Here is a 12,344-nt window from a genome sequence, read left to right as displayed (position 1 = left end):
TTACCTTGTTTGTGTTCATATTTATAATGGTACTAGCTGAGATGGCGAGATTTTATTTTTAAATGTTACATTTCCTTCTTTTTCATGTATTTTTAATCATCTTATCTAGATTATCACTTTGAATGCTGAAAAAATCTTTATAAAACTAACCAGTCGCATTTTTGCCACCATTTCTTTTTTCCATTTATTCCTAGTCCTGCAGTTTGAAAAAGTATCTCAGTATTGTATTTAAATTGTCACTGAAATAACATTCAGCATTTACAGCAATTAACTCATCATTACTGTGAATAACTACACTAATTGGGATGCTCTACAAACCTGCAACACTGCAGAATTAAAAATAAACATAACAAAGATACAATTTACAACTAATCTATACTTACAATTAAAGTTAGTTTCAAGATTTATTTCATTCTATTATTTTTTATTAGCTACAGCAGACAGTAAATGGGGTGTACTATGTTCTGCTTTGCAAACACCTAGATTATAAAACATAATTACACAAATTAATTAGAAATGAGTACATACACTCCTGTCTTTGTTTGTAGCCATAACACGTTAAACATGACTACATTAATAACAGTTCCTAAAATTTATAAGCTGGTATAACCAAGGAAAACATTAAAGTTCCCTGGCCACACAAGGCAAAAATGTCACAGAGAGAGTCACCACCACTTCAGATCTCCTGCTGTCCTGCTTTGCAGCTGCAGCAGTGTGCAGGTCCTTCTAAACAGCAGAGTAACAATTCCTGAGAACATCCCAGCAGCCAAAGCAGAATACAAGTGCACACTGCAATTTCCCTGAGCTGAGTTTTGTACTTTCTTTCCCACCTACTCCCAAGGGTTCTCTGATGTCTAAGAGCCTAAAGTCCCTTCAGTTCTGCCCACTGACTGCAAAGTTGGTTCAAAGCCTGTTTTGCCTGGCTCTAGCAAAAACAAAGTAAAAAACCTACCCCAAAGACTCATTTTGCTGCATTAATCCCATGCTCTTATTTGATCTGCAAAGTTTCCTGTATTAACTTCAGTTAATACTCTGTCTCAGTGACCCCCAACGAAATACAGAAAAGAACAAGTTTAGCACACCACCTCCAAAGGTGATTATTAAGAAAAAAGGGAATTAAAGGATGAGAAGAAATTAGAAAGGACAGTAAATTAAACAAAAAGGATGATGCTTTGGCTCTACAGTAACAATACATTAACAAATATAACTGACAATCACATACTTGTTAGCACTTTTTAAGCACTCTACTCAGCAAGTCTGTTTTTAAGACATCTCCTGCATTCCTGCTGAACTCCAGCTATGCTTGTTTTATGTCACTTATGCTGCTCTGTAGTCATATAAGCCTGATAATTATCTTCAGTTTTATAAGCTATTGTGAATCATGAAACAAGCCAGTGCTTCTTTTGATGCCCTCACATTAGTCCCTTGTCACTGTTAAAACAGTGCAAGTGATCCTGCAACCACTTTTTATTCTTTTCTTCCTTCTTTTTAATGCATAAGAATTCTGCAGTTGTACTACACCATCCCGGAGTTCCTATTTTCCTGCTTTACTACATTTAGTGCTACAGCAAGTCCTTAAGATTTTTGGGTTTATCATCGAAATTCCTTTAAACATTATCACCCTGTCACAGCACTGCAGGTCCACAAGCAGGAAGAAAATAATCTTTCTACCTTTTTCTTCCCCGCACTGAGCTCAACCAAAATGTATTCCTGTATTTCAAAAGATTAATTAACCATACTGATAAACTGTTTACAAGCTTAAGAAAACAAATCTTAAAGAACTGATTCTTCACATTGCAGGCTCTATGACCCATCAAATCAAACTCTTTGGGATCTGAAAAACATTTATAAGTCTAAAAACACGAATGCTTTTAATTTCTGGGCAATTTTTAGGGTCAATTTTAGAATTGTGACAGAGAAAACCAAGAAAAGAACACAACACACACCATGTTAGCAACAAGTGTGCACTGCACTTAACAAGTAGGAGTGTGCCTTGTTATGAAGCATTCTGTTTCTTCAGTGTGTTGGAAGAGCTACAACCATTGCCCACTAACACTTCTGCAATGCCAACAGATAGCCCATCCTGCTCACTTCTGATAACGAAATAAACTAATAAAGTTGAGGAATTAATGAGAAAAGGTGATTAATGGAAATGTTTAACATCCTGAACATAAAGGCAGGAGCCTTTTGTTTACTTTTTTTAAAATTACAGCAAAGACCGAACCCGGCGACAAAAACGACCCAGCAGATTCTAGCAGGACTTCCACAATAAAAAGATCCGAGTGCACATGAAATCATTAGCGAGACACAGCGCTGGCTGTTTTAAGATGCAGAGGTGGAAGTGGAGCAGAGGCAGGAGAGCAGCAGGGCTGTAATTACAAGCAGGGCTGTGCAGCCCAGTTAATGCCTGCTCTGACAGTGCAAGGCTACTCCTGTCCCCCGAGCCCCGCTGCAGACAGGGCTCGCTCTAATTGGGTCCAAAGCACAGCCCACCACCAGCAGCTCCTCCAGCCCAGGAATGGTAATTTCCACACCACTGTAAATAGTGTTTGCAAACAATACAAACACGGTAATAAGAGGCTAGGTGGGTAATTAATGTGGTTACAAAGCAGCTTATTTGCATTTTTATTTAAAACTGCCTTCTTTAAAAAGCTGCTCAGATTTCTTTTTGCAAGAGGAGCCTTGGTTAAGGAATAGAGCAGTAATTACTCTCTTTAGGGGTTCTTTTATGCATTCTTTAGGGAATTAGAATGAAAAGATAAGCAGAATTATAAAGGGAATCATGTAAAATATGAAATGCACTATAAACACTTAGTACTGTATTTACCATAAGCTAAGCTTGTCTTCTTCATTAATGGAATATATTACAAGCTTATGTTACAATCAGATTAATTGTGAAGATGGTTTAAAATATATATATATATATGTATATATCCAGACACTTTAATTCCTCCTCTCCCAGAACTGACAGCTAGAAATCCAGTGACAGCAGAACTCCCTCGATGTAAGAACACATCTATCTGGACTACAATAAATAAGTTTTTGACATCAGCAACATAAAATAGTTTTATAAAACACATTCTGAGAGAGAAAGGTTCAGGAAAAGACCAAATCCAAGTTACACTAAATATATAAATTATGAGAGAAACCCCAAACATTGCATCCTATAAGCTACACTTAAGTCAATGTACAAAGTCTACTTTTCTATAAAGACAGATATCCCCAGAAAGGTTGGTCATATATTTGAGCACACACTGTCTCCTAGTGACTTTTAATTGAAGACCAAGCATGAAGTGCAGTTTTTAAAGGGGTTATCCTGAGGTCTCTTACTGTCTTGGGGGGAGGGGGGGGGGTCTTAATTTTTTTTTTTTTTTTTTTAAAAAGCTCAAACTACATTTAAGTAGTATTATTATAAAGCTCAAGGCATGATAGGGATTTTGTGACTCACATTTCCAGATTAAGAACAGCAGGGCAGTGCTAAAGAAACAAATTACCAAAAAGATTGCTTCGACATTTCTATGTATAAAATTCTGCTGACTGGAGGAAAAAATTAAGGGATAGTAAAATACTGTGACTTCTTTTAAAATTGCATTCTACAATTTTTTTTAATACACGTGTAACAGATATTGGAATGTGAAGAGAATTATGCGAGTAGAAGTAATTAAGTCAACTCAAAAGACAACTTTTTTCTTTACTGGAGGAAACCATGGCAAATTGTCTTACTGTGTTAAAAACCCTGCAACCTCACAGCTGTGGGAGTCCTCAGCTATCAGCTGTGTACAGTGTTATGAACTCATACACACCTAGGTGGTTTGGGGTGCAAACGGATTTAGGGTTTGCTCCTGGATTTGGGCAAGGGTCAAGGACTAAAGGTTACCTCAGATTTGGGGATTGAAAGTTGTTAAAGGCAGCTGGTTGCATCATAATAAATAATAAATAATGAATAACAAATAATGAATAATAAATAATAAATAATAAAACTCTATCAGTTGTCTGTATCCATACAGCACCAGTGCACAGCTAACTGCAGATGGAAATGAAAGTGTGAAGCAGCTCAGCTGGAGCCAGTACATCAACTCTGCAAGTAACTGCTATCAGCATTCAGGAGGATGCCCAGCCCTGAAAGTTAGGGGCTTAACACATCTGCTATATAATTCAGACTCTGTTTTACAGCGGTTTCATTACTAACCATAAAAACTGTAACAGTGGAACTGTATAAACAAACTGAACTGTGTTTTTACTGTAAAACATGAATGTAATATAAATATTTGCCTTTCCCTTTTCTCAGCATCTGTAATGAAATCAAATTCATGCCATATGTTTATGGTGTACAAAAAAAAAAATCTCAACAATCCATCCATGTAAATGTTGATTATACTGTTCCATGTTTTTAACTTCATGTGGGGGGATTTTTAAGCATCTGTATTTGGAAAATAGCTTTGCAGCACACATCACTCTCTTAAGGTTTCTCAACTGAGCAGATTACTCACAGAAACTCACTGAATTCTTAAACCATTATGGCCAAAATCTGGCCATACATTCATATTGGTCCCAATGAGTTGTTGCTAGCAACAGGACTGGATAATGTTTGTACTGTCAGTTCTCCACAAGTAACATACAGTCTGATTGCACAGCAATTAGTTAATTAAAAGATCCCTTCATTTCAGAAAAATCTGGATCACATTCTGAAGAATTAAAAAAAGGCCTTAGACTCAGCAGAGTCAATAATTCTTTAGTTGGAGTGTCCATAGCTGCAAGTGAGAGCAGTTGATGCAGTTTTTTTTTTTTATTGCATTACCAGTTCATTTAATACAAGATGCTGCCCCTTCCTGCAAGGCCTTTTCCCCACAGAAGGTTTGGATAATTACCTTTATCTTGATTCCTCAGCATGGGCACTGCTCAAGCACTGGAAAATGAAATATGTCCATATATTACAGGCCTTTCTAAGTGTATATTATACCATGATGGCATGTGAGCCAGCAATACATAGTTTAGGATATCCTGCTTTGAAACAAGACAATTCTTTATTGCAAAATAATAATAGAATATTAGAAGTAATATTCTCACAGAAATTCATGTTCTTTACTTGTAGGATAGTCTGAAACATTCCCTATTTTGAGGATTATTTTTAAGAGCTTTTATTTAGCACCACTTTGGAACCCTTTGATTCTGTACTAAGACTGTGGTTTCAGTCAGTATTTACTACATCTCCAAAACCATCTCCTAGGCAGTCTCCAGCTCTTCCCATAAATTAGAACCTAACCATGAGGAGGTTTACAAAAAATTCTAAACCAAGGACAGCAGTGGAGACAAAACACTTTATGGGAAAAACAGAGCCCCTTCCTCGAGGGGAAATGCAGAGTGACCACAGGAAAACTCTTGCCCATGGTCTGGTAAATGTGCCCAGTTTGCTTCTTGTCTTTCTGCACTTTACAGGATCACAACTGGAATACAAAGACTCACTTATCAGGCTTTAATTTCATTCAGTTACTTAATCAGCAAGAATATAAATCACTCCTTCGGTGAAGAATACTTCAGGGGAAAGGAATACAGCAAGGAGTCACGATTGTTTGGTTGGATTTCTTCACAGATTTTCTCTCTTCTCTTGTCACATCTCTACCTTGTGAGTCTCAACTTAAAAAGCAAAGTCAAATATTCTTTTTACAGTTTAATCTAATCTTTAATGTAGCTGTAACATTATACTTTTTAGGAAATATTAAACTTACAACTTATCTTTTAATATGTACTTCAAAGACTATCTGACAAGAATAAATAAATGAGAGCTTCTTGGCAAGAAAAGCTGTGATTTATGAAATATTTTATTCATTCATATTCTTAAGTATTTTCTTGAGAATACCACTAACATCTGGAGCTACGCAGTCTTATCCAAACATTCTGCTCATAGTCAATTAGAAAATTATATCAATAATAATGTAAAATAAATTACCTAGCCTCTCTTCCTGGAGCATAGATTTCCATGTTTGTCAGAGAAACTGTGTGTACAAACAGCACTGCAGTGTTTTTCATTAAGCCTCAAAGTCAATTAAACTACGAATTGGAACAATCATTCCTCCTTTGCAAAGTATTGATATTTTTCTTGGCTGCTTTCAGGCCTTTTCACTACTCAAGGAGAGATTTATGTTTGACAATTTCTTTCTGATTAAAATGAATCATAACTCTAGAATTCTAATTTCCTCTTTTCCAAGCAAGAAATTATCAAACAGTTTTAAATTGATATTGAACGTCATCGTGCATGAACACTCATTTTCAAGATATCAAATGTAAAGCTATACTGATCTCTCTTTTTATCTGCTGCCTTTACATACTTTCTCTTCCCTTTTCTGTCTATATATATGGCTGTGTTTAAACATTAGATTGCACCAATATAATCAACCATACCCCTCCATAAAAATGATATTTGATAGACCAGCCAGACCAATCACATTAAAACTTGTCACAATGCTTTACACAAGGCAATTACCCTTTATTTGCAATATTAGCAAAATTTTGCTGTAGTTTAGAAAGAAAATAACTGGAATACTGCAGGTTGCAAAGAAATGTCAGTTAACCAAAGTAATTAGCAAGTTTATGTGGGTAGTCCCTACTCAAATGGCTCAAACTCCCTATAAAACAGCTCTTCAGGCATAAATTGTTACAAAGAAAGTCCTCTAGATTTGTCTACAACAGCCAGTTAAGATCAGTTTTCATTTGCTTTTTAAACATAATGGCAGCTAATCTGAAAAAAAATCTTATTTTCTCCCATTATTCCTGCTTTTTACTCTAAATCTTAACAATTGGATTTTCCCAAGCCATTCAGCCATCCTATTTTGTCTTTATGAACTTGATTTTCAGCTTTCACTACAAACAAACTGAAACTCCATTTTTTGCCTAACAACTGATTTCAAAGTGCAACAGGCCCAGAGCAGAGCTGTGTCAGTCTGTGGCATTCCAGACTGGGATGTCACAAACAGACTCACCAAGGGACCCAGCTGGGTGGTTTTACTGTTATTTTATATACACTGTACTTCAATTTTAAAAGCTGCATTACACTAGGTTTGATATGAGTTTGCTTTGTTTTGTTGTGGCTTGGGAGAGGTTGGGGTTTTAAAAATTAGAGTTTTTCCATATATATTTCAGGCTCTAGTTAATACAGGCCATGAATTAGATAACTGTATCAAAATTTGCAATAATAATCTGCTCTGTTACACACTTTTAACTATTTTCTTTTCTTGCAAAGTATGTGGAACTCTTTTGTATCTACAAAGAATGGAAGAAGAAATATTCTGTGTCCAACATCTAAACCTTGAGTACCAAAGGATACTGTCCCACAGAAAAGTCAGCACAGGGTACACACTGCTTCTGGTAATATACATGTTTTTATAGAAATACCAATTATATTACAACAATTTATAGTAAAATCCCACACTTAGGACAGGTAAACACACTAGAACTCCATTTGGCAACAGTTTGGGGTTTTTTTGTTATAAGATCATACTTCATGCAAATGAAAAGAGGTTTGGGAATTCAGTTGAGGAGTAGGAACATATTCATCAAATTTCTACCCCTCAAATTACTGGAGGAACATTGTATTTAATAGTGCAGCTCGGGGACTTAATCTCAAAGATTTACAAGAAAACATGAAACAAGCAGGTAGCACTATTGCTACTGAAAATACTACCTGAGTACCATGAACATGAGACTGCAACCTAACCAGCTGTGTTTTTTGTTTCAATTGATTCCAAATTGAAAAGCAAATCAACTTCCTTTCAATAGTTTTGCTTTCCCTAGGAACAGAGATAAAATTCTATGCATGCTTTGAAGCTCTTTCTAGCAGAACAGTTGCAGCTACATATTGAGAATTCATCCCAATCAGATGCAGAGGTTGTTGGTATTTTTTTAAACCCTCTAATTTTCAGGAAAGGATTTTCAATTAACAACTTCCTGTAGTTACACCTATAAGCTAAAAATTAATATTTTACATCCATATTTTAATATTAGAAGCAAATCAGTCAAATTAATCTTTGTCTCTTTGTTTTCAGTAACTAATTTTGGGGCTGGTTTTTGTGTTTGTTTTCCTCAAGACTGCTTACAATTTGATGTAAATTTTAAGCATCTTGTAATTCATCAACTAATTCTCTCCTGGTTACACACTCCAAGTAATTAAAGTTCAGTAATAACTTATTCTTTCTGCTCCAGCACCTGCATTTCATTTGTTTATTTTCCCAGAGTCATAAATCTGAGGGACTGTCAAAGTGCCATAATATTAGTGCAATAATCAAAGTTAATTAGTCCCTCTCAATAAACAACAACAAAGCCATTACAAAGATGCATTGAAGGTTTTCCAGCTACCAGTTTACAGATGAGACTCTTTTTCTGAACAATTAGAATTTAAAAACTGTTAGCAAATAAATGTAGTGTTTCTGAAGTAATTTGACCTTCAATGTTCTTCATTCAATTAACAACTCATTAACTTTTGGTGAGATAATACAGGTATTTAAGACAAATATTCTGAACTCCCACTGTCTTCAAAGTGGTCAGAGATCTGGTTAGGATTAAGAGGGTAATGGAATATTTTCAAATAAAAGATGTTCACCACTATCTAATTTTAGTTAGCTAAACCCCATATAAACAGCCATATTTAGCTGGACTGGGACTATCAAATTCAAACAGAGCATCACCAAATCCAGTTTTATTGAAAGAGAACAGACACTATGCTGGCCTCTGTTGGAATTCTCTTGGAATGCTATGCTATTGAAATTTAAAAAAAAAACTAAAAAAATTTTTAAAAAAAATTTAGAAACAGCTTTAATAGGGTGAAAGCAGCAAAGAACCAACCAACCAATGCTTTACTATAAATCATTCATATGATCTGGGCAAGAGAAAGAGGCTTAAATCCAAAGACTGATTCTTCTTGAAACTTGTGGTTACAAAAATTAGCAATATTGAAAGCATCACTTATCTGGAAATACACGTAAATAAGCACCATTTTTTTTCCATTAATAAATATTATAATTATCTTTAGACTACTTATGTGTAAATATTAATACTACTGAGTGCTCTCCCATGTCATCTGGGAGCAGCTGAAATACTTTGAGAGCTCAGGAAATAAAAGCAAAACACTTATCACTAATTTTAGCTGGAAAGAAATAAAAATCCAAGAATCTGATCCATTGGTCTTTCATTCATACAAGTGTAGAGATGTCACCACATTCTCTCATGGAAGTCAGCAATCCCAGCAAGCTCAAACAAAAGTAGCCTGCAATCCTTGCTAACAAATAAATGATTCTGGGAGGAATAAATTAGGACAGCTGAATATATTTTAATAAAAGATTTAGAAGATATTTTTTTTTTTTAAATAGGGATCAGGGAAAGGAATCAAAGAGCAGCAAGGCAATAGATGGGACTGAAAAGCTGGTGTTTGTATGACAAAAATGGGAGAAAAATGAAAGGAAGTGGATAGAAGCTAGAAGGAAAAAACCACTATGACAGCCTGGCAGCAGGGCTGCAGAGCTTGATGAACTCAGAAAAGGAGAAACATTCTTGTGTTTGAAAAGTACAAAAATGACCCTCTGAAATCTTTCACTATAGAAAAATTATGAGCAAAACAGCAGCTGTTTTGGAGGACTGTGTCCATCCTTCTTTGGGTAGTTATTCACTTTGGTTCTGGAATGTCCTTTTCTACAAATCAAGCCTCAGTGGTTCTTCCAAACATATTTTTTTCCCTTACAAAGCATCCATAAACAACATGGATAACAGCACATCAAACCTTGCAGTCCAACGCTCCTAAGGAATGAAAAACCTCTATCGCCCATGCACCAGAGACTGAGCAGGGCGTTACCAAATAAGACAAATGACTTCTTGCTGGGATTCTGGCAGGGCAGTGCTGTGTGTGAGTGCTGGCACTGCACAGAGGATGTCACAGCCTGCAGAGCCAGCCCGTGCAGGCTCCGCTGTGCACTCACCCATTCCCCCAGGATGCGCTGCACGGCCGCCTCGCCTCGCGCCGGGCTCCTGCAGGCCAGGATAACGCACGCCCCGTGCAGGGCCAGGGACTTGGCAGTTTCAAATCCTAGGATAAAACATGGTCCGAGTCACAAACACATCCCAGGAGCAACACAGAGCTATAACATTACCTGACAACACGAGCCACACATTGAAGTGCAGCTATGCTACCTGCACTCTGTGACCTGACAGTCACCTGGCTCAGCTTTTAAGGCACACATGAAGAAACACAGACACCTCAATTTGATCAGGTCTTTCGGACAATAATCACATGTATTTTGTGCAAAACAGGTTTGGCATCTTCAAAAAACAGACTCAACTTCTGTCTACCAGTGTCCTCAGCCGTTAGAAGGGCAGGATTTGATGTGCTCCTTCCCTGTTTGACTGTGAACAATGTGCCACACAGAGAGACTGAGCAGCCACTGTGCCTGGCAACTTCACACTGGAAGTGACAGAGCACCCAAAACTAAGCTCAGGGCTCTTGAGATGCACAGTTGGCCTCAGAGTCATCAATCTGAGGACCACCCGTGGCAGGGGGAACAAAGCATTGTTTCACTGTTCAATTCACTAATGAAAAGCTGCGTAAAAGTTGGTCCAAAGAAAACTTCACTAAATGGGAAAAAAATCTGTGAGAATTTGCAACAGAAAATGAGGACTTTTGGGGAGAGCAGAATGCCCATGAAGTGCAGAGGACTGAGCCAGAACCTGGGTTTCTACCAGGAGTGAGCTACTACTTATTTGTGATACAGTTAATGGTATTACTGGGTGTCCATCTCCATGGAGAACTGTGCCAATGACAGGAATTGCCTTCTAGCTGAAAGAGGCATAGCACACCTTAATGAGTTCAATTAGAAAAGCCTAAACTATGAAAGGAAGAATCAAACTGAAATGCCCAACAATTTGAGTATGTGAAGAATTCAAAGAGAAGAGGCATTTGTTTTAGCTTTATGACATTTAAAGCATGTTCATGATTTCCTGTTAAAAACTGTTTACCAAGAAGCCTGTGAAGATGGGCTGTCTCACTTCCAAAACACCCTGGAGCAACGAAATCCAGTTACAGCACAAAACATAACTTACATTATAGAAACAACACACAGCAAGACAAATTTATACAATTTTCTGCAATTACATACTTACAGTATTTAAGTCCAAGCAATTTTCCTGTATCTCCTTTAAAGCCATTCACTGCACCAGGCAACTTTAATTACCTGGATAATTCATTGCATGCACATGAATTCAGCTACAGCATATGCAAAGATTTCCCTTGTTCCTAATTCCACTTTAAGCATATTTAACTAGAATTTTTCATGTAACTAATGTAAGATGTACCATTAGCTAGCTCTTATGCTTCTTGTTTTGCACAAGAATACTTATTTTGACTAGCTGACTGTATTATTAAAAACCTGTTGGAATGCCTGGGAATAGTTTTGCTATTGTTAAACAAAGATTGAGAGCTGGTGGCCAGATTAATTAGCAAAGCTTGATGGTGTTTTGCTAACTCTATGTCACACTGTGCAAAATAATCAACTGTGCAAAATAATAAATTCCACGCCATTCTCCCCTATAGTTAATAACTTCATATTCATTATAAACCAAGTAAGTTACATGCTGTGAGTTTAGCTCATTTTATGCCATTTTGACTCTTCCCTACAAATGTGGAGAGCAGTGTTAAGCACTTCTCTTTAGGATGTCCTTGCTCTTCTCTGAGCTTCAAAGAGCCATTCTTCACCCTTAGGCTGACATGTTCTGATCTTCACATGAAATCATGTGCTAAAAAAACCTCCATCTGAATGCTGCCACAGGTGAAGTGCTGACATGTCTCCCCATCACACATATTTTAAACTAATTCACAAACACTCCTGCACTTTATTTGGGACAGTTAGATACACATGCAACTTCTAACTGGAACATCTGAAGGAGGAAACTGGAAGCACCTCAGTATCCAAGTCTTTTTACAGCTTTAGCCCTCTGGTTCTTCTGCAAAAATTAATGCTTCTTCCCCCGCCCAGTACCAAAAAGCTTAGACAGGTAAAGCTTCCCTTTTCCCTTAGACAGGGAAAACTTCTAGCAGGCTGGAAAACATTTCCTGTCAGATTCACTCTGTTAAACTATGTCTGTCGACAGCATTTATTCTTCAGCAAAATGCAGCTATATTTTCAATATACAGTAAATTTTAAAACCTCAGCCTAACACATGGATTGAGTGAAGTACAAAACTATTTAAACTCTATAAATAAAATCTTACCTCTTTATAAAAACTACCATTCAATCACAATGAAGACTGAACGTGGTTTCATACACCAAAGTTAAACCACAAAGATCATAAACACCCAAAGAGTAAAA

General features: G+C 36.8%; 1 protein-coding gene across 3 annotated transcripts in view; it reads right to left on the bottom strand.

Annotated features, from left to right (window-relative positions):
- Positions 1-12,344, bottom strand: part of WWOX (WW domain containing oxidoreductase) — a 483,980-nt gene that overhangs the window by 449,588 nt on the left and 22,048 nt on the right. For all 3 annotated transcript variants that reach the window (XM_085589257.1, XM_021541209.4, XM_085589258.1), the window contains one exon: positions 9,963-10,069. In XM_085589257.1, coding sequence (XP_085445383.1) covers positions 9,963-10,069 — 107 coding nt within the window. The remainder of the gene's footprint in view (positions 1-9,962; positions 10,070-12,344) is intronic.

The sequence above is a fragment of the Lonchura striata genome, chromosome 11, assembly GCF_050655825.1.
Source record: "Lonchura striata isolate lonStrDom1 chromosome 11, ASM5065582v1, whole genome shotgun sequence".
Lineage (NCBI taxonomy): Eukaryota > Metazoa > Chordata > Aves > Passeriformes > Estrildidae > Lonchura > Lonchura striata.
Note: the sequence above shows the minus strand (reverse complement) of the source record. Positions and strands in the feature narration are given on the sequence as shown.